Source organism: Temnothorax americanus, unplaced genomic scaffold (genome assembly GCF_048541705.1).
Source record: "Temnothorax americanus isolate GAGA-0224 unplaced genomic scaffold, ASM4854170v1 Scaffold64, whole genome shotgun sequence".
Taxonomy (NCBI): domain Eukaryota; kingdom Metazoa; phylum Arthropoda; class Insecta; order Hymenoptera; family Formicidae; genus Temnothorax; species Temnothorax americanus.
In genome coordinates, this window is record NW_027509786.1 from 775,360 (window position 1) to 797,825 (window position 22,466).

Here is a 22,466-nt window from a genome sequence, read left to right on the forward strand (position 1 = left end):
AATTTGATAAAGGAAAAGACGAAAATAGGACCATCACAGGAATTTCATTGCGCATTATCGTATATTTCTCGATTATCTTACTGAATTAAATTTTATAATAATTATACATTTTTATTATCTCATTCGTTCTCTTGTGTATGTGACGTTCTTTCGTTATTCGCCTTAAAAACGACAGAGATACTCTCGATAATCATCTGCCGCGGGAATAACTCTCGTTCAACGTAATTCGCGTCGTATGAACATCGTAGTACATCGCTCAGACGTTTCTCTCGCATCGTTTATCGTACATTGTGTGTTAATATTCCCTTTGTCTTTCTTTCTTTTTCTCTCGCTTCGCAATTCGTAAATAAAATACATTGTCGCGTTGTTAATCTTTTTCGAACAGCCACCTGTAGTTTTCCTTAATCAATATTGATACATCGACATCGAGCTTGTCGCGAGATTGGAAATATCGCTATTCTTTCTGTATGACCTGTGTGTTCAATCAAATTGATTCACAACTCAAAAGACGTTCATTAAAATGATTATTAATAAACAAAGTTAGGAGATCCTAACCCTTAGTCTTTTTGCTTTTTTAGCAACGAGTCCGCGCCTTACTGTATCACAATGTGTGATACGCACGCCAGTGCACTCGAAGAAAATTTATGTGTGCAAAGATAATAAAACCACGTTATTTTACTGTAACGACAGTAAAATCATGTTACGTTATATGCTGCTCAATGATAAAAGAATTTTCGTTTTTCGAAATAATTGGATGAAACATACCAATTATATTTTAACACGATAAAAGCAATATTATAAAATAGCAAAATATGTAAAAGACGTTTCATAGTACCTTATTGTTAGGTACAAATACATATATATATATATATATATATATATATATATATACACAAAAATATATATAGATATATATAACAATTCTTTCGATATAACAATAGAACTTTTAGATATGCGATATAACAAAGCTTTTAATTTAAAACACATTTTTTAACTTTGACAGATATAAAATTAGAAAACGTTTCAGGAAGTTTCATTACATTTGCATTCTAATAGTTTTCTGCTGTATTTTTTCTTAATCTCATAAAGCTTATAAACACAGGATATATTAATTTTCAATTTTAATACGTTTTGAAGAAAACGTTTTAGTTTTTGGTAATAAGAATTCAGAAAGGAAATGTACTTGCAATTATCGTGATCACTTCTTGACATCTTAATCATATTCATCCGTTTAATATTTCATATCTTACATAAACTTCGCTTATAACGATAGTCCGACTTAAATATGATAAATTTTGCTATAATTCAGAAAATAATATCATAAGGAAGATGTATTGACGTATAATCTTCGCTTACATCAATGAGTACGCATTAACTCATATTTTATTCCGATATTTTATTCGATTAAATACTCGCACAAATAAATGGAGTTTGGAAATCAAACGTTGAAAGAGATTATTATAGAAGCGTTAGGAAAACGTACATTATCAACTGTCGCTTTTTTTTTCTTTCATTTGCTGGATTTGATCTTGCCACGTCCGGAAACATTACGACGCCTCGACTCGTTCGCCTCACGCATCAGACTTATAGGTCTGCAATATAGACGGCCTATGTATCTCGATACCGTGCATTATAGGGTATCTTTGTTTTGTTCTTTTTATTAGTTTGCACGGAGCTTGATCGCGATCAACTTACTTTCGATTTCCGACCCTGCAGAGATGAGCTTGGTGTGCGGTTGTGCGGTCGTGCTCGGCTGCGGATTATTCAGCTGTCCTGTAGTTGTAGGCGCAGCGAAGCCAGGAGGTGGTTGCATCGCCCAATGCTGAGCAGGTGCGTTCTGCTCCTGCGCACAAAATATAAATAGTTAACGTTTGCATGCATCGTTGGCATAGAATATATTCCGTACAGAGTAAATAAAATTCGCGTTGTTATATTCTATGACGAGTAACAAAGAACCATTCGTCAAAAATAAACAAAACACAAAACTTCGGACCTGTTGCGCGTTATGGGCCACCACATGAGAAGGGTGAATGTGGGAAAACTGCCAAGCGTTGGTAGTTTGGAATGGAAGAGGTCTAGACGAAGTAACTATAGCCGGATCAATCGAAGTCCAATCTGCGATAGGTCCGAAATTGTTCCATCCTTTCTGATGCAACGCTTGATGGTGGAACTGCTGCTGTTGTTGATTATTAATCTCACACCAATCTTTCAGGGTATAAACCGCGTCGCCCGTGCACTTGCCGATGTCTGTATGAAAAATTGATCCAATATGTTAAACTACAAATATATTAAAAATATTCGAATATGAAAGATCAATAAGTAGAATTATTACTTTGCGTGTTGAGAAGCGGGCTTCCGTTCGGAAGGTACGCACTCTGCTGAGGTGGCTGCGCTCCTGCAAGCATAACATTGGACAGGTGTCAATAAATCGCGAGTAGCAATATCCCACCAATATCTAAATCTACACGTTCGTGATTCTTTATAGACCGATAGATGTTTACCGATCTTTTTACTTTCTTATAGAAATCCGCGAATTAAGGCTCCTGGATGGTCACCGCGGCCATATTGGATTCTTACTATCGAAGCGAGGAAAACACCCAATTTTGTTGTGCATGCCATTTTCAAAAATAAAAAGACATTTCAATAAAACATCACTAATAGATCGTTTCAGAACACTTCCGAAATTGGCCGAAAACTACCCTTTTCCCTCGATAATAAACAAACAGCCATAAAACGAAGCCTAAACATACGGGAAAAACAGCCGTTTAACGACTATCGAAAGGAGGTGAAAACGTTCCTTCCGCATGCAAATCTTACTTTTCGGCCAATTTTACGACTTTCACGAATACGTTAAACGTTAGAGCACAAGCACAGAGCGAATAATAAAGAAATAGCACGCACAACAAAATAGGTTGTCAACATGTCACAAGACAGAATTCTCCATTGGAGAGAGTGAGAGGAGAGAGTTCTGATTTCTGCCGCGACGGTACGTCGCCACCGTCAACGCAGAGTTCTCGGCTGACCATCCAGGAACCTTAACAATTTATCTTTGTGTCTACGGCTACGATAAATTATCGTATACGTATGTAAACTTCACGCACTGTGCACTATGATTCCTGATCCCTGATGGAAAAATTGGAGGAACACTAACCAGAGAGGGCACTATTCGTTGGTGCTGGTCGTGGTATACCGAGACCGAATGAGTTCATGTGATTTGGCGTGGAACCAGGAAAACCCGGTGGCGGGAGTCGACTGCGCTGTCCTAAACTGGTAGCCGTCACAGTGCCCTGTGCTGGGCTCTGTGCGCCGCTTGGTAACAGATTTTGCGGAAGACGGGACAAGAGGGAATGCGACTGAAGCACCTGTAGATTTTGCAAGTGCTGAGCTTGTTGCTGCAAGTGTGCTATATGCGCAACCTAAAACAATATTTGTCTCCGTAAAGTTTCATTTAATTCGTGAATGTATCTCGTGTAAGGAACAAAATTATAGTCCTAAAATATGACCAAGTTTTATTAAATGTTAATCTACTACGTACTAATGAGAAATAAAAGTATCCTTTTTCGAGATTTCGATAAGGATATTTACTTGTGGAAAGTGTTGTTGGTTAAGGCTCGCGAGAGTTTGGTGATGCTGCACCCTAGTTTGCTCCTCTCGTTCTCTTTGCTGCTGTTGTTGCTGGAATATCTTCTGCTGTTGCACCTGCATTTCGTCTTCTAAAAGTTCTGCTAATGCTTTCTGCGTCTCGTGGAAAGGGTCGAAACCTAAATCGTCGTCCGCTTTCACGTCTGAGCCTGCGTCACGATGATTCCGGATTTCTTCGATTGTAGCGTGGCCGTTCTGTTTTGCGTACTCACAATTTTCTTGAGTTTGTTGCGCCTTGGAAATTTTATTTTTAATATTAGTAACACAGTAATACATTAATCTCCAAAAAACTTTTGGATATATGTACAAAAAACGTCTTTTTACTTTTTTTAGACAGAATATTTTATTTCGTTATAAAATGGATATATAAGACTCTGTTGGAAATCCACGGATAGTAGAGGAGCTAAGGGCGATAGTTCAAAACATTTCCATCGATTTATCTTTTACTGATGATGGTCCGAAACCTGGGCCGAAACGTACGACCATTATTCTATAAAGGAACTTTTGCACACTGTTTACCGCGCCTGCTGACTCTCATTTAGCCCGGGCCTCTACTATTCGTTATTGTGAATTTTATTATAATTCCGCTCACCTGTATATTAAGCCTTTGTTGTAATGAATTTTGTTGAAAGTCTGCCATAAATTTAGATGCAGATGAATTTACAAGTAAGTTAGACGTGAAAGTACCAGATGACGGTTCTGTGAGTGCAGCGGTGTAAGGTGCATTTATATAAGCCTCCTCATCTACAAAACCCTCGGAGTTGAACGTTACTCCCGGTGAATCAGTTGGGCTGGATTTTGATATAATGTGGTTCGTTCGAGATTCAGGCTGGAAGCCGAAAGCAGCCTGCCAATCTTCGCTAGAATGAACTGTCGGTAAGGAATCGGGTATCGCAGCTACTCCCGTGCTCGTCCAATCTAGATTTGTATTTGCTACATATCGAAAAAAAAAATTCATTGGTAATTTTTTCACTGATTACAAAAAGTGGAAAAATAGAGAACAAAAGCATCTAGATAAGGCTAACAATTTTTTAATTCCTTTTCGTTAGGCTTTATTTGAAAATAAAATATCATCTTTTTTAGAATCTTTATCTAAAGAAAGCAAGTGACAAACAATAATAGCAAAAGAACAAAGGTATAGAACTTATATAAATATATATATATATATACACCTGCGAGGGAATTTAGTGGCATCGAAGTGGTGGTTGGTATTTTCTGAAAAGTGTTTGAACTGAAGAAACTGTTATTGTCCGCCTGAAAGATCGACCGATGGTTGAGTTGCATTTGAGATCCATTGTGTAATCCTGGTGGTGGTGGTTGGTTGGCACCTTGTGATGAATTTGTGCTAGCTGGAGACGAACCTAAAGATGATACGCAAAAATCTCTATACTACACAACGCGGTCAGAATCGTTTCTATACTCTTACAATGCCAGAATAAACAGCTATTCAAAATTCAATTCTCTTCTCACGAAATATTTACATACACGTCACACAAAATTAAATAAGTTACAGCAACAAGAATGTCTCTTTAGATGTAAAAGTATCAAAACCAAAATAGCATAACTCATGTAATTTTGGAAAATACAATATATGTTGCGATACATTGAACTCGTGAGAGATTACGCTAGCATTTTTTTCATCGGAATCTATAAGGAATATATAATATTTAAGTGTACACAAAAACACACACACAAAAAAAAAAACGGTTACTACTGATTTTTTTCCAAGAATTCTCTTTATTTTGGCATATATCAATAAACTGTTCAATGTATGTTGTTATTCTACATTGTTAAAATATAGTTATAAATTTTGGCTTACTGTACATTATTTAGAATGATAGAACGATCTATATTATTAAGTTGTTGTGCGCTCAAATTTTATAATGTATGTTCAACGAAAAAGATAAGTATTTTCTGAATAACTCATATAATTTGTTACAAATATTATGATTAACATTATTATGTCACGTTACAGTTGCTATAATTTTTTTTGATTTCCAATGACAAATTTATAACAATGCTATTATTTCTTCATAGAGGAAACTTTATACATATATAAACTTAGGTATTATATATGTATATGTATATCCATATATATACATATATGTATATGTGTATGAATACATATTCACATATATATATATATATATATATATATATATATACACGTGTGTATATATAGAGGTAAAAGCCATAGTGGTGTAAGTCAAATTTTTTAAGATATTGACTCGTGTGCATAGACGCAATCTATACAATATATAAATTGCATCTCTCTCTATGCGCATTAGTCAATATTTTAAATTTTAAAAAATTTGACTTACACTATGGTTTTTACCTCTCCATATGTACATATGTTCATGAATATATGTATATACATATACATGCCAATTTATTTTCAATTAATTCTTGTATGCATATAACATGATCAATAAAAATAATCTTCTGGTAACGATGTTAATGGCAAATTATAACTAAAAAGATAATCAGCGTCAAATGTATCGTTAAATGAAAATATAAATGTAGAACTTCGTGATTATAAATTAAATCAATCAAAATAGTTTCGTAACGTTTTCAACCTATATCGTTTACAGATCTTTATGGAATTCTTCTACCTGATAGAATTCTTCTACCAGGGACTTGATACATATAAAAAGATATATGATCAGGATAAAGAACTCACCCAAAAGAACAGCGGCACTATTTTCCTCGCTCGATTCAGCTAAGTGTTCGGCTTGGTGATTTACGTTCGAGTCTTCCGTGCTCGAGATTGTACTAGCTGGCGTACTACCTTCGCGCTGTTGATCCATTTCACTATCCGAATGCCGGCGTTCCCCGTTTTGAAATGCACCATTTACATTAACTTCGTGAGACTGTAACTGAACTAATTTTGATGTTTTGTTGCTAATTTGTAACGGCTGTGGTTGCTGCTGCTGCTGCTGTTGTTGTTCCATTTTACACTTGTTACCCAATTTTTGCAACATTTCACCGTTTGTATCAGCGGAAAAGTTTCTAACGTCCTTTTGTCCGGTAATTTGCGACTGTGAACTACTTTGCATGTTGATTGAGCTTGATTCAGATCGCGACGTCGTACGAGTACCGTGCTTCTCTTTGTTTTGACTATTTTTATGTTTGTTCCGAACTGCCTGCGCTTTACTTTCGCTATTACTTTTACCCCGCCGTACACCCACACCACTTTCACCCTTATTGTTGTTGTTTTGTTGATGCGTAGGCACCCCGGAGGACACATGACTTTGTTGAGCTACCGTGCTGTTTCCGCTCGTCACGTTGCTGTGCTGTAAAGTTGTTTGCGCAGGTAGTGCTATTTCTTTACAACTGGTTTGTGTACCTAAAAGCAAGACGTTGATACGTAGCGTCAAAAATTCTTGTTAAAAATTTTCAACGTTCAACAATGTCTTATTATGCTAAACAATTTAGATTTACTCACTATTTGTCTGTCCCGGTTGCAACGACGGCCAGGCCTCTTTAGTTTGCGAATTTACAGTTCCACTTTCCCTAACAATACTGCCCGTTACAGGTGGCGATGGCGTCGGTTTCCTGTGCGAACGGAGATCGAAATTAGATTCATGCGCGTAACAGCCTCGAGAAACTATCATTTCTTTAAATGAAGAAATAAATTTTGATACCGTTGGACTGACGCGTGTGCATGTAACGATTGCACAAGCTTGCGCTCGTACTCCTGATGTTTTCCTTGATGCATCTCCTCCTTCGTAAACGATGCCTCCTGGTCCCCAAGATCATGCAGGTACATGCAATCAGGCTTCGGACAGGCTTGGTTACGCATAAAGTGCGAACAGTACTTCGTCGTTCCTAATGATGTTTTTATTGTCCGTCCATCCACAACAATGTTATTCACAGCCTCTATAGCACGTAGCGCATCTTCTTGACGCTGTTACAACACGAACAATATTATTGCTTACAATATTTATTACATTTGCTCGTTACCTCACTCACGAGGCATCTGCGAAATAAGAAAATAATAATAATAATAATTTACAAAATCAACTCACTTGATAAGTAACATAAGCCGAAGCACTGGGGCCTTGAGACCCTGCATAGGAAGTACTCTGGTTAATTACGACTTTGTGTATCTTCCCAAATTTCCCAAAATATTCGTGTTTCTTTAAAACCTAAAGCATGCGAAATATTATACGTCGCGATCTCCTTATTTTTAAAGATACGGTGTTTTTACGGAGCTCTTCGCGTTATCGATCACTTTATAGAACGGCCGTTATCGACTATACTCACATCAGCATCTGCCAGCCGCATTGGTAATCCTACTACGAACACTAAATTTTTTTGTACTACTCTCACGTTTGCTAGATGTTTCCGATTTTCTGTAACTCTCTGCTTCCGTTGTTGATCCTTCAATCTCTTCTCAGCTTTTATTCTAAAAGGAATAGGGGAGGATAGATCGTTCGGTCCGATAATAAGTCTTTACCGATGAAATCATTTGTCGGTATTAATTAAAATGTCGGACAAATAACCACGATTCGGCGGTTACCTTGCTATTTCTTCCTTGGTAAGGGGTTTAAAATCAGCCGGATTTTCAGAGTAGGCCTTTCGACACGCGGGACACAGGCCGTTCTCGTCGGTACGAATTCTGTGCCAACAAAAACGGCATATCTGGTATCCGCAGGTGCACGGGTAGAAACTCAGATCGTCCACCTCCAACGGCTCCATACACAGAGGGCACTCCACCGCATCCTCGCCGCTTTGATTCAATACTGACATCTTCGTCGCCGGTCTCGTGAACGTCGCAAGACAAGCAAGCAGGACCACGAATATCTATCCAAGTCTGCCGAAGTCTGTAAATAAACCACACGACGGAGTCACAAAATCAGGTCGAGATTACGCGATAAATATACGATTAACGCCCTGATTAACGCCACTCGATCTCTTTGCCAGTGTGTGCCCGTATCTATCGAACACCGCCAGCTTTCGAATTTCGCGTCCCAGGATGCCGCTACCTAGGTTCCACTTACATGACAAAGTCGTCACCTCGCTCGGTGATCGAGTAATTGACAGTGCTCGCAGACCTCACTTTAAACACTACCTTTGTTCGAATCTGAAACAGATGGGGCGCAACCGTTAGCCATCCGCGAACGGGCCGGAGACTTACGTCGCGTTTCGCGAGAGGTGGGGGGAGGGGGGAACGCGTCTTTGTCGACCGCCCCGTGGGCCTGTTGACGTGTTGACGCACCGTCCGTATCGTCTCACCCGTCGTACCCGTCTCGCCCACGGCAATGTAAACGTGGACACGCGCGCGACTTTTACGCGAGACGCAAAAGACCAGACGTCAGAAAACGTCCGTACGTATGTGCATACGTCCTCGGCCGCACTCCCACGCGCCTCTCCGCGTTTATCAGATCGAAACAGGTGCGCGAGGGAGGACAACACGGGAAAGAGAGAGAAAAGGGAACGGGAGCACACCGAGGTAGACGAGGGTCGAGCGGGCCCACGGAGGCGAAAGGGCGACGACAGGTCACGAACCGCGAGTTCCGTTTTGACAGGAGCTGTCAGATCCGCGCGAGAGAAAGAGAGCGCGCGCGAGGGAGGGGGAGAGAGCGAGCGAGTGGGAGGAAACGGCGAGGGGGAGCGAGCGGGCATGCGGAGGGCAGGAGGAGGGGCGAAGGGGAGGGAAAGAAAGAGAACGGAATAGCGAGAGGTGCAGCGAACAAAGAAGACGGGCACACTGGAATTCTCGCGCGATTACGCACGAGGGCTACGGATATCGGAGGCACGCGCGCGCGACGCCCTACGGAGGGTCGACGACGTCTCTGTCGCGCGGGCCGCGGCGTCGAGGTGACGGGAGTTCGTTCTCACCGTGCGCGACGTCGAGGTCGACCGATCGGGGGGAGGGGTCGGGAGAAAAAAATCCTATGCACAGCACTACTCTCTCTTTCGCTCTCCGTTTCACCAGCCGCCCTCCCCGTTTTCTCTCGCGCACGACGAAAACGCAGACCGTATGTACGTACATACGAGAGGGCGACGATCGGGCGAAACAGCTGTTGGTGCAGGCGTTCCACTCCACCCGGAGAGGGCCCGGCGCGGCGAGAGGGCAGCCAGCCGAGCAGCCGTGAGAAACGTCAAGCGGGTGCGAGCGAGAGAGAGAGGATCTCACTGGCTACGCCATAATAGAGGCGAAAAAAAATCTAGTTGTGGTGGGACATGACACGTACATTCCGCCTCTCGCTTAGGCCACGAGCCACGAGTACGGAGTACGCAAGGACGACGATCTGCGTCTCTCGCTGAACGGGGTGCTTGTGGGGGGGAAAAATCACGACTCAGTGGGCGAGAGAGAGAGAGAGAGAGAGGGTGAGAGCGCGCGGGTGGTCGGGAGGAACGCGAGGAGGGTCACAGGGAGGGATGGACAAACGGTAGAAGAGGGGTGGGGGGAATGATGTCGACGAGGCGGGCGGGAGGCGGGAGGCGGGAGCGAGAGAGACCAACTGCCATTATGTACCGTCGAATCACACCGTCGAGAAGGGACGACTCCACGTCGCGATCTTTTCTTCGTCGATCGCGATCTTTCTCCCCCTCTCTCTCTCTCTCTGGCGTGCGTCTACCTGCGTATCTCTCTTTCTCTCTCTCTCTCTCAACACGGTTTTTCCAGGCTAGGGCACGAGGATCCTATCCGCGACGACGCGCCCCGATCGGCCGATCCAGGCCTCCCATTTATGTAAACGCGCCGAGCGCGATGAGCGATCCACGATCCATCCGCTAGGGGGGTTGCTGGCCCGGAGCGGACAGCGGACCCGAGTCACCCGAGAAGCCACGGGGCACGGGGCACACGTATCCGTACCCGTACCCCTCTGACTCACTTTAACCTTAATCGCGTGGGCCAGCCTCCTGGCCGTAACCGAGTCGTCGATTCTCAGCGGGATGCTTCCGGATCATACGCGTCCCGATTTCTCTCGAGTCACGCCAAAGTCGCACGACCGGCCCCCTGCCCGTTAAACGCGCGTCGCTATCACAAAGGCGACGGAGTAACTCGCACGGGTCCTTTATTTACTTACGTCGAGATCGACTCACGAGTCACGACTTTTCTCCGCTAACAAATCTCTCTCTCTACTGGGAAATTTTTCTATAGTGTTCCACTGCCCCCGGGACCCATAGTTGGTGGTGCGCGGCAGCGACCGCGCATCCTAGCCGGATGTCGCGCGCGCCGCCCGTGGCTTGTGTCGTGGCTTCTTCTCCCCTAGGCGTCGTCGCAACAAGTTACTAGCGATTGATTAATCGTCGCGAGTCGCACGAGACTCGCGAGAGCACGGAGATCAGAGAACACAGAAGAACGCGATCATAATATGATCATAATAGGGGTATTAAGTTTAACGGTTTGACAGGTTAAGGTCGAGTAAAAAGTTAATTAACTTTGGGCGCGCTAATCTTTAAGGTTTACGCAAAATACACAAGTGACTCATTAACCTATCACATTAATTTTTGGATTAAAAGTTTAAAAATTAACTTTTTACCCGACTTTAACCCGACATAACCTGTCAAACCGTTAAACTTTAACTTATTTGAATACCCCTAATAAATATTATCCATAAAATGTGCAAAACTTTGCGTCGTTCGCCGACGTCGTGCATTCGCTCTTCTCCTCTCTCTCTCTCTCTCTCAGATCCCGCAGAACTTGCGTTCGTATCTCGCGGCTAAGTGGAAGTGCGTCACGTCGAATCGACGCACCCAACGGACGCGCGCGAATTCCTCCACCGCGATTTCCATTGTTCGAAACGCAGCTGCGTTCTGAAAATTGATGGCTTTATTACCAATAACTGACGAGTCCAACGGTAAAAATGTACGCTAGAGTGACGGCCCAATTCTCAAGCAATCAACCAAGGATGTTAAAGAATTTAAATGAACTTGCATTGTTGAAAATTAAATTTAAGTTACATAAAAAGTTGAAGTTTCGAACATACTTGGATTTCTCTAAACCATTATAACAAAAAAACTACAGGGAACCGTTTTATTTGGTTGCTCGAAAATTGGATCTCTCTCATTAGTTGCTTTCATCGAGCGTAATAAAATTCCTTTTATCGCATACTTATTATTATTAAAAATGTATATTATCATTAAATTTATAGCGCGAGATAAGGTAAAACTTTTTACAGGTTCTCTTAGAAAATTTTCTTACCAAACTCTTGGTTCTTTTTTACAAAGTTATTCGAGTTAAATTAAAATCAAATTATATTCGAGTTATATTCATAATTCCTAGTACGGTTTGAGCGAGCCAGGTTTCTTCGATCTCCTTTTGCGTTCGTGAACAACGCCAAACAGCGGATGCCTTGTTTTTAAATTATCGGGAAATTGCACGCCGCAGTTTTCCACGGATATCGGCTTTACTTCCGGCGCTCCAGACAATTTCCTCCTTACCGTTAAGACACCAGCTGGCTTGATATTTACTAGATACGTACAAGAGAAGAATCAGTATCGATACACATGTAATGGAAAGACAATTATAACGAGGAAACGTTGAAAATTTTTCTTTCAATTTCCAAGTAAAAAGCCCGTTACCAGTCTTATAACGTGGGGTGTCCTTCTTAGAGTTGAAAACACACGTGACGTTGTGATTCGTATTGTGCGCGACTATACAGTACCGTTCGTCTTTAATTCTGAACTTTGACTTATCCTCGAAGACTATAGTCTGATCGCGAAGCTCCTGTGGATTTATCTGCGCGCAACGCACAATATTAATACTCTCGACGTCTCTCGAAACATCAAGGACAATCTTTCGTTATCCGCACTTACTAATCGAGGAATGTCCATTATCCAGAACTCTTCGCTGTCCGAAATATCCTCCAAGCTAAATGTAGAAGATATATTTTCCTCGTCTAGCGTCTCTTTCTGAATTATGTCGTCAAGCTGAAAGACGAATGGAAGAATACAGTTCTTACTCTCGAGTATTTTTTAATTTTAATGATTTAAATTATAAATTATAAATAATATAATTAGAATTATATATATAAGTGAGATGAATCCACTTACGGTGCGCGGTCTGGACAAAACTGAGGCAGGCTGTGACAATCCGAGCGTCGCCTCGCTCGATTTGTTAACATCGCCGTTGAACCGCGCGACTTCGTCACTCGTCACGTTATCGCCGGACTTGGTAGACCTCTTCAGAATACTTTTGCGCGATTTAATGGGACTGCTGGGCGTTCTAGACTGCGCCTCCGTGTTTATCGTGATAGATTTGCGTTTGTGGTTCGGAGGTGACGTGTTTACGGCGTCCTCCATCAACACCATCGACTTGTTCAACTGCGTGTTCAGTTTTGTCACCGAGTCCTCACCAGCGGAGTCCGTCATATCTCTCGAAAATTTGTCTTAAATTAAACGCGTGAACTGTCCGACGGAACCAGACGGAACGATCTCGTCAACCGACACCGTCGCCGACGCGCGTGGCCGTGGCGCGCGCCCGATAGGTTATGTTAGGTTATGGTTCGTCATGGCTAGTTTTCACGAAACTCGTTCAACAGTTGGCACGGAACACGCGCTCATATATCTGCAGAGATGGACCTGTGGCCCAATCGTTTCTCTGTAGCCCAGAGGGCACATGGATTGGTTGTTTACCGCATCGTTTCTTGTCGCGCTCTATGCGCATCGGCCATAAGCATAAGATCGCTCATAAATGGCGCCACGGCCAAAACAAGGATTTGTGACAAAGAACACAACACAAACGGAGAAACTTTTCGGGACGTTGAATTAAATCCTCTGGACTCGGCGTGACACGGAGAATTTTATTCGCGAAAGTTCGTGTCAAAGTGAGAGCTGTGAGAGATGGCTTCCGCCAGAAACCTGAGGAGGTCTACGCGAGTGACAACTCGCGTGAAATACACGGAGGATAGCGACGACGGAATACCTGAGGGCACTGGTAATTGGAGTTTAATCCGTTTTAGAATCTGTTCGACCTCTCGAGATTTCATTTATGTTATCTATATTTGTTGCACTGCACTGCCAATGTAGCCTGCACGTTGTTTTGCAGCTCGAGCTGACATACTGAAGGCTGAATTGGAGAAGCAGCTTCAGGATGTCGAAGAGGACGTGCAGAAACCACATGGTAATTGATAAAGTTTTATATATGAATTTGTTACTTTACTTTTGTCTAACGTTGTGTGTTAATGCGCTTCAGAATTATTTTCCGAGAAGGATGTGTGTGGAAGAAAACTGTATGGATTTCAAACACCAACGAAAAGGAATAGCATGATACTTAAAGCCAATCAGTGTCGTACACCCGAGACCCCAAAAAGTTTCAAGACACTTCCAGTTCTGAAAATTGTTCTTGAAAAGATTACGTCGAGTCCTGAAAGTCAAGCCGACGGGGAGGATGTTGATACCAAAGGTACGGTATATCTTGCTTCAGCTTAAGATTTGCTGCAAATTATGGAAGAACCTATTTGCATCTTTTTAATTTCGTTTTCTTTTTGATAACCATTAGTGTCTCGAAAACGGTATTTGCCCAGTGTAAATTCAAGTGGCGACGAGAGCGTGTCGGAAGACAGTGAATACGTACCTACGGATAATGAAAGCGGTTCAGAGCCTGACGAAACTTCTGATAAAAGTGAGGATAGCGAGAATTCTGACGTGAGTAAGGAAAACGATGCTAGAAGGGGAATTAAGCAAAAAGTGTCGAAACCTTTGCCGAAACCTTTGCCAAAACGCGAGATACAAAGTACACCTAGAAAAACAGGGAGAGGACGTAAGACTGTTGTTTACAAGGATTATGTAAGTTAGTGTTAACAGGACTATCTTGAATATTTGGCAAATTATGTAAATAATATTTTAATTTTGATCTATATGTATATTTAATTAATTAATTTTTTTTTAAAGCACATGAAAACCGACGAGTATTTTGAATCTCAATCAGAAAAGACAGTTACGTCTGATCGTACATTAGGAAGACTTCGGAACGCTCGTCTTACCGAAGAAACACTGGAAGAATTATTAACAAATCAGAATCATATTTCTACGATACATAAGAAACGTATTTGTTCATTGACAGAGAATTGTAGATCGTTCTTTTCTATGTGGCAATTTATATTGGAGTAAGTATTAAGTAGTATGGTTATGGAAAAAATGTTCTTTGATGGTATTTTACTCTAAGACGTATGTTATATTTTAGAGAAGGTTATAGTCTGTTGCTTCATGGAGTAGGCTCAAAAAGGAATTTAATAAACGATTTCCATAATGAGATAGCAGATCGTCCAACGTTAGTTATAAATGGATTTTTTCCTAGCTTAACGCTGAAAGATGTAAGTGAAATGTCTACTGTAATTAATAAGTGTATTAATTAATTAAAAAAATATTTATAAAAGCTATAGTATGTATTTAATGTTATTTCAGATACTCGATAACATAATAACGGATTTATTAGACTTAGATTGCCCAGCGAATCCTAATGATTGTTTAGAACTTATCGAAACGGTTATGAAAGATAATCCGGATGATCGGCTTTACTTAATAATTCACAATATAGATGGGATAATGCTGCGTTCGAATAAAGTTCAAAATATTCTTGCCAGTTTAGCAGCCATTCCGAATATCCATGTCGTAGCGTCTGTTGATCACGTAAATGCACCACTCCGTAAGTTACATTTATTTTTACGCTAAATTGGAGCTGATTTGTTATTAATTTGTCACTAATTATTTTAGTTTGGGACTATATAAAACGCGCAAAGTTTAATTTTTATTGGTGGGATGCGACAACATTATTGCCGTATCAAGCGGAAACTTCGTACGAAAGTTCCTTGCTGGTTCAACAAAGCAGTGGACTCGTGCTGTCTTCTCTCCAGAATGTCTTCCTGTCTCTCACCTCAAACGCTCGAACAATTTACCTAATTCTTGTCAAATACCAATTGAGCAACAGCAGTAGCAATTTTACAGGTAATTATCGCTCAACTACCGTCCTGTTAGCTGTAATAATTAATTTGTTTATTATTTGATGATGCCATTTTAGGGATGCCGTTCAAGGATCTGTATCGAGCAGCACGCGAACAGTTTCTGGTCAGTTCCGATTTGGCATTAAGGGCGCAGTTAACTGAATTTATCGATCATAAATTACTACGAACTAAACGCACAGTTGACGGTGCTGAACATCTATTAATACCCCTCGATAAGGCTCTCCTTAAACAGTTTATGGAACAGCATGGATCGTAATTTATTTGGTGTATTTAGAAAGGTATATAGATAGATTTATTTAATTTCAGCTACAAAAAGTCAAGAAATGGACTAGGTTTACATAATAACTTATATACACACTCATACCAAATTTTTTAACTTAAGGTGATCCTAAAGCTGTCTGTAATACCTACACTCGTTTTTAACAATAATTGCTTCGTATAAAAATTCTACAGTTTGATGTTACAAAATGAGGGTGCAGGTCCATTCAGTAGACATCAAGGAATATCATACCGCGCCCGTTTGTAGAATTAGGCTGAGACTCCAAACAAAAAAGTTAAGCGAAAAGTACGATTACGTGAACGTAATGTACATACATTATCGTACTTTTCGCTTAACTTTTTTGTTTGGAGTCTCAGCCTAATTCTACAAACGCGCGGTATGATATTCCTTGATGTCTACTGAATGGACCTGCACCCTCATTTTGTAACATCAAACTGTAGAATTTTTATACGAAGCAAATATTGTTAAAAACTAGTGTAGGTATTACAGACAGCTTTAGGATCACCAACGCGTGCAACTATTAATTCATTATTTCGTACTTTCTTAAATTTCTTTTAGAAAAACCATCCCTTAAGCCCTAAACGACTAAATCCATTATTTGCACGTTAAACTCACAACCTAAACTCAAAAATATTTGAACCTAGTCCGCTTCAGCAGTAGGCCAAGAAACGGACATTATTCACCTATACACACACACACATACCTTCTCAAATCTCCTTTAATCCAGGAAGAATTATATTTAGAAAGGCATATATATTTTTGTAAAATAGTCGATACAATAAAGAAGATAAAGGAATTAACAGTTTAATGACTGTACTAAACTGTTAATTCCTTTATCATATATCATTAATTTATCGCATTTTATTTATATATGTAATGTTATACGATCATTAATATTTCTTTGTACATTTATTAAAAGGAAGTACAATCGAAATGTGAGACATAATCGTTTTATTGCGTTTAATGTAATTAATCGATATAAGTTAAAAAGTTTTTGCAACAAAATATAATCTTTTATCGCCGCAAATTTAACACGGCTTGTATTTAATTAGCATTTATGTTTAATTTCGTAGTTCGCGCGACCCGACCCAGACCATAGCGCGCGCGTGCGCGACGCGCTCAGCGAGAGATCGTCCCGCCGCGCCGTAATGCGATTTGCGGAGCGTCGCGAAGTTAGCGCGAGGCGAGTCAAACGAAGGCGCCAACCGTGTCCGCTATTGTTTATACTTTTACATTCGCCGATAAATGAACAGCGCGCGAGAGAAGTGATCCGATGTGCCGATGTGGTCGCAGGTCGCGCGATGAGCAGCAGCAGAAGGCCGCTTCCACGCGCGAGCATCGTCGCCCCCGAGATGACGGTCTCGGCGGGACGAAATCGCGCCGGGGCGAAATCGAACGGTGGTGTTAGGTTACCCGCAGTGGAGCGCGGCGCCGTGAAGCTGTCCGATTCGCGTCGATTGCAAATTCGATAATCACAATCTGCAGTTTGAAAGTCGCGATCGGCGCCAACGGTCGGTCGCCCGCGCTCGGCGCTCTCGCGATATTGGCATTCAATTCTCTTCCGCGGGTCAAAGGGAAAGGAAATTTCGGTCCCCGGTCCGTCCGGCGTCCCACGTCGTGCTCACGTCCCGTCCGTCAACAGCTGCTGTGCTCGCGAGACTCGCGACTCGTAGCGAGTTCACGAATTCGCGAAAATCCGTGAGATCGGTGGATGGCGCACCGCCGTCCGCTGCGGCCGGCATCGTCGACGTAAACAACGCGCTGGCTCGCATGACCGCTCTGACCTTACACCGGTAAGTCGCACGCGCGCGCAACCTTGACTTTCCGAGCGAATTGTGCAGTTGTGCACCGAGAGGAAGGAGAGAAGGAGAGAGCGAGACGCCGCGCCGCGTCGAGCGTCGAGTCGCGGAGAAGTATAATAGCGGCGCGTATACACGTTTTCCCTGCGTAATCATCGCGATGTCGCTCGCGAGATATATTCGCGAAGCCCTCGACGTTCGTGTCGGCCCGTCGCGGTGCAAGGACGTTTCTTTCTGAATCTCACGCCGTTGCCGATCCGTCGACTCTCTCGGTGTATACATACTTTGCATCGAGTCTTTGAATTTTATGGTGCTAGAGAGGTCTTAACGATTCCTCTCTCTGGAATACTTTCTCTTACGCGAGACAAAAGGATGGAGTCACAGCTGATTAACTGAGGGTAGTTATCGTTGAACTGCCGGTGGAGCACATGGTTATGTCGATCAGCCTGTATGTCATTTTTGTACCTTGCCAGTTGAATATAAACTTTTTTTCCAGACACGTATGCTCGCATAACTGATATGAGGGTTTATTTGTTGCAGGTCGCGTTCGAAGGAGTCTGCGTGACTGCGTCAATTGTCGCACCGAGTCAATTGTTAAGCTCTTTTCGTCAAGTCTCCTGGGTGAGTGTTTCATCAAGTCATGCTTTTCCTCTTTTCCCCTTTGAAAGAAGGGAAACTTCCGAGCTAAGAGATATTTTCAGCTTTCTGCATAACTCTTTGGTCTATTAATCTTTATGACGTAATAATCCAGAAGTATAATAATGCTTATTAATTTTTTATATAAAATAGCGCTCAATGTTTTCCCGTCAATTAAATCTTGGCGGTGACAACGGTAATAAATTACCTTGCAAATTGTGGGGTAATAAATTACCTTCAGCTGTCAATATGGAGCAGCGTAACTGTGAATGCTGTTTGTGTTGCCTGTATTCATTATTCCAAACCGAATTAAATTCGCCATACATGTTACTTTTATCTCATTATCCGCCAGATTTCACGCAACGTGCAATGGCACAATCATTGCCATACACACTGTATCTGAAAAAACACTGTGCACAGGTATGTGTAATCGATAAAGCGCAATGTATTGACCGATGTATTAATTTCCTTTTATTGTGTAATTTTTCTAACGTATCTGACAAAGAGCAGCTTGAAAGTTCTTTCGCCTACTTAGCTGTTTTGATTGGCACTTTGAAACTTGGTACTTGTTTTGTGAATTTTATGTAATCGTTAAGAGGACACGAAACAGTATTATAGACGTGTCCAGCTTAAGCTTGCAAGATCTATTTGTGTTCGACAATGCAACATGATTATATTCACGCTATTACCGTTGTCACTGTCAAGATTTATCATTTAGGAATTTTTAATGTATTTTTGTAATATTTCGCAAGATTAAACGGAGGAGGTGTACATACATATACCATGCCTCCAAATGCACGTTGCGAGGAAATTAATTCCTAACACATGTTGACAGATGGCGTACATTGTATATATCTTTGCCCTAACAACGTTATAGACCAATACAGACGATGGAATGCATTTTACTAAAATCTCTTTTACACGTGTGCTCGCATAACTGATATAAGGGTTTATTTGTTGCAGGTTGCGTTCGAAGGAGTCTGCGTGATTGCGTCAATTGTCGCACCGAGTCAATTGTTAAGCTCTTTTCGTCAAGTCTCCTAGGTGAGTGTTTTAAGTCGTGCTTTTCCTCTTTTCTTCTTTGAAAGAAGGGCAACACTGTGGAGCAATAACGATATATAACGATATATAATAAATTGAAACGTATACCTTTGACCGTCGAATAATTTTTGACGCAGTCTCGACCATCTCGGACATTTCATTTTAATTCTGTGGAGCTCTAAATTCAAAGGGGAAAGTTACTTAGCTTATTTATCGTTCATCGCTGAGAAAGGTCCCGCGCGTCACTCGACTCGCCCGCGCCGCCGCGCGCCGTGCTGCTGGCTTCGCGCAAATCGTCGGCGTCTGTCCGCGACCGGGATCTGCGAAAGCGAATTCGCCATCGCGCGTCGCGGTGATGGTATACCCTTTAGCGATCGCCGGAGACGATATCGCGTTTGCCTCGCGCGTCGCGAGGGAAAGTGAAGCGCGGACTCTCTCGTCGTTGTCATCTCCGTCGTCGGTCGTTGCGTCGCGGTCTGAAAAAAGGTCCAACCGACTTTCTAACGTCGGCCTGATCCGTGACATACCGTTTTATCGGTCGCACCAAAAAACTTTTGGTAAGTTTCGCGAGACCGCGTCGTGTCGTCGCGATTGCCAAAACTTCTGTCGCGTAACGCTCGATAATTCGCGCAGAATAATTTACGAGTGGGAAAAAAAATTTTTGCGAAACCACGAACCGCGCGATTCCGCCCATTGCACTTATCCCTTCGCTTCGGTAGACCGCACAAGTCTATTTTTAACCGGAACGCGAGAGCCAGGTTCGCGATCGATCGTTAACGTCGATTTGATTCAAAAGAGAATTTGCTCCGAGGCATTCATAATGCGCTAAAAAGAGAATGTCTCTCGGTGGAGGAAATTTAAACGTGAGAAACGTCACGTTGAAATTTTCAGTATATATGTATGATGGGGCGTTTCACGGCGACGCGATTTATTTTTGCGCGATTGAAAAACGCACAAAAAGGAAGATTTCTCCTTAAACAAAGCCAGATAATCGAGCGCGGCTATTCGTATTTGGGTTATCATAGACGGTGCCGAGGCTTTCTAGCTTTCTATGCTTATGCCAAGGATGTCCACATTACGAAGGATCCCCCACGCACATTTAGCTTCGCGCATTAGTCAGGCCATTACGCGAGACGCGCGACATGCCGGAGTCCTCCACCTCTCCTTCATCTGTCTTGGCCATTTAACCCTTTTCGCGTTGATTATATTTTACGATTTCTCGCTCGTCGTGAGCTGGTTTTTACACGTGCTCGCACTGAGCTCACCGGAGGCGCTCACACGGTATAAGATTTTCTTGCGTCGCGCCAGCGCGCGCGCGGAGTACCATTATCGTCGCTTTATCTTTTTTCCACTTGATAACTTAATTTCTACAGCCTTGGGTCCGAAAGTGCGGAGCGATCAATCGCGGCAAAGTAAACACGAGGCAGCTTTCCGAGCCAAAAGTCGATTAAAACGTGCGATAAATCAAATTTAACAAAATTTCAATTTCACATATCTCTTTTACGCTAATATTTAATATAAAAATTAACGTACGGAGGGACGCGGCTGTCACGCAGGAATTTATCCATTTGTTAAACGCGCGCGGTTTCGTACTCGCGGCGAAGGTTTTATGCCTTCGCACATGCAATTTTGTATATGATTATATTAACGGGCTAAAATTAATCACCTCAAAAATACGTCGTAAAATCGTTTAATTTTACGGCCCCTGCGATAGGTGCGTGTCACACGCGTCCAGTTAATTTTATATCGCTGAAACGCTTCACCCGTATTTCACGGGTATATCGCTCGATCGAGATTGACTAGAAACTTACGAGTTTTCGCGTTCACTCGCGCACGTGTATAAGATGCTTTCGGTCGAGCGCTATAAATATTTGGATCAAAAATTGCATCGTCGTCCCCACTTTCGCGGCGGCGAGGTCATCGCAAATCGATCATCGCGCGCTCGAACACGCGTCTACTTTTTTTTTTTTTTTTTTTTTTTATACCACTCGTCCGCCGCGATGGCGAAACAGTATTTTTGCTTCGCGGATTTATCGTCGATAGGCTTTTAAATGATTTTGGAGGCCGAAATTTCGTCCCGAACACGATTTTCTGACATGAAATCCTAAAAAATGCTTTGATGTTGTGTCTTTCTACTAAATCTCCTTATATAACACACGATAAACAATCATGCTGTTGTTGTGTATTCTTCTTCAACTCTGTTCTTTAACCCGTTAAGTCTTTAACCCAGATCCCTTTTTAAGTCTCGTACACGAGATAATTTAAATTCATCGCGTAATATCTTTATACCCGAGAAGACATACGTGCATCATAACTAACTGCATGTCCTAGAATATGATGAAACAATTTGTGCTCGCTGCCATCATTAAATAATAAAAAGATATACGCATGAAGGTTTCAAGTTTGGAACGTGTACAAATCTTTCTCGAGAAATTCAAATTAAAAAATTCGGAAATAATAAAAGACGCGGAAGAGGTCTTATTGTTCAGCAAGAGGAGCGACGTGCTTGGGAATCTTTTCTGTATAACCTCGCGAATATTATAGTCGCGTTACTTAACGCGGTGACGAAAGAACGATCTCGACGAAGATGATCCAGGATCAAGATTCGCGACGCTCTCTAAAATTTATAGGACTCGGCGGCGAAATACGATCCTTGACGCCTCACTCATATCCGCGTCGTCGTATCCGTCTTAATCGTCACGGGTGACAGTAAAACGATTGTCGGACGCCCTCGTCCAGCGAGTGATGTCACAAAGAAGACGCTGTGTGTTGCACCACCGACGGGGGATTTGACGGAGCCGCGGCCGGGAGCTCCGACGACGCCGCGCGCCGCGCCGGCGGGAGTAGGGGGGCGAAACGCAGCGGAGCAGCGTAACCTCGAAAACGGAGGCGTGCCCGTACCGCCGCGCCGCGCCGTCGTGCCGTCGTCGGAGAGGGGCCGGCACGTTACACATATTTGAGGTCAGGAGATATAAATAAATGCTAATATCAACAGGCGCTGGGGCCAGTTTGATATCCGAAGCCTCGTTTCGGTCGACTTGCGCCCGCCGCAGCTGTGGCCTCTTCCCCTCGGAGATCCGTCTAGGATTCCCCGGCGGATTTCGACAATGCACACGCTGGCACGCTCTTTGTCTCGTTTACCCTCTTAATCAG

The 22,466-nt window shown here is 42.4% G+C and overlaps 3 protein-coding genes across 8 annotated transcripts; 1 reads left to right on the top strand and 2 right to left on the bottom strand.

Moving 5' to 3' along the window:
* Positions 1 to 42: 42 nt before the first annotated feature.
* Positions 43 to 10,832, bottom strand: Cnot4 (CCR4-NOT transcription complex subunit 4). Of its 6 annotated transcripts, XM_077421068.1 has the most exons (16): positions 10,680 to 10,832; positions 8,646 to 8,728; positions 8,165 to 8,468; positions 7,909 to 8,050; positions 7,671 to 7,790; positions 7,287 to 7,549; positions 7,088 to 7,197; positions 6,323 to 6,988; positions 4,815 to 5,003; positions 4,235 to 4,575; positions 3,586 to 3,876; positions 3,152 to 3,416; positions 2,333 to 2,395; positions 1,994 to 2,247; positions 1,696 to 1,843; positions 43 to 1,592 (listed from the first exon to the last, which is right to left on the bottom strand). In XM_077421068.1, the coding sequence occupies exons 3-16, from the start codon at positions 8,392 to 8,394 to the stop codon at positions 1,585 to 1,587; spliced, it is 3,090 nt and encodes a 1,029-aa protein (XP_077277194.1). In that variant the 5' UTR covers positions 8,395 to 8,468; positions 8,646 to 8,728; positions 10,680 to 10,832; the 3' UTR covers positions 43 to 1,584. The 6 variants fall into 6 exon arrangements, with proteins under 6 accessions (XP_077277194.1, XP_077277189.1, XP_077277191.1 ...); XM_077421063.1 differs by having other exon boundaries at positions 43 to 1,843; XM_077421065.1 differs by lacking the exon at positions 10,680 to 10,832 and adding an exon at positions 9,639 to 9,772 and having other exon boundaries at positions 43 to 1,843.
* An 862-nt stretch (positions 10,833 to 11,694) lies between these two features.
* On the bottom strand, positions 11,695 to 13,114 carry LOC143905572 (uncharacterized). The gene is made up of 4 exons (XM_077421072.1): positions 12,649 to 13,114; positions 12,412 to 12,525; positions 12,178 to 12,334; positions 11,695 to 12,065 (listed from the first exon to the last, which is right to left on the bottom strand). The coding sequence occupies exons 1-4, from the start codon at positions 12,964 to 12,966 to the stop codon at positions 11,875 to 11,877; spliced, it is 780 nt and encodes a 259-aa protein (XP_077277198.1). The 5' UTR covers positions 12,967 to 13,114; the 3' UTR covers positions 11,695 to 11,874.
* A 128-nt stretch (positions 13,115 to 13,242) lies between these two features.
* On the top strand, positions 13,243 to 16,778 carry Orc2 (origin recognition complex subunit 2). Its single transcript, XM_077421069.1, has 9 exons — positions 13,243 to 13,531; positions 13,643 to 13,717; positions 13,790 to 13,999; positions 14,096 to 14,382; positions 14,488 to 14,702; positions 14,780 to 14,909; positions 15,001 to 15,241; positions 15,310 to 15,540; positions 15,614 to 16,778. Exons 1-9 carry the CDS (start codon positions 13,438 to 13,440, stop codon positions 15,811 to 15,813), a joined length of 1,683 nt encoding a protein of 560 aa, XP_077277195.1. The 5' UTR covers positions 13,243 to 13,437; the 3' UTR covers positions 15,814 to 16,778.
* The last annotated feature ends 5,688 nt before the right edge of the window (positions 16,779 to 22,466 follow it).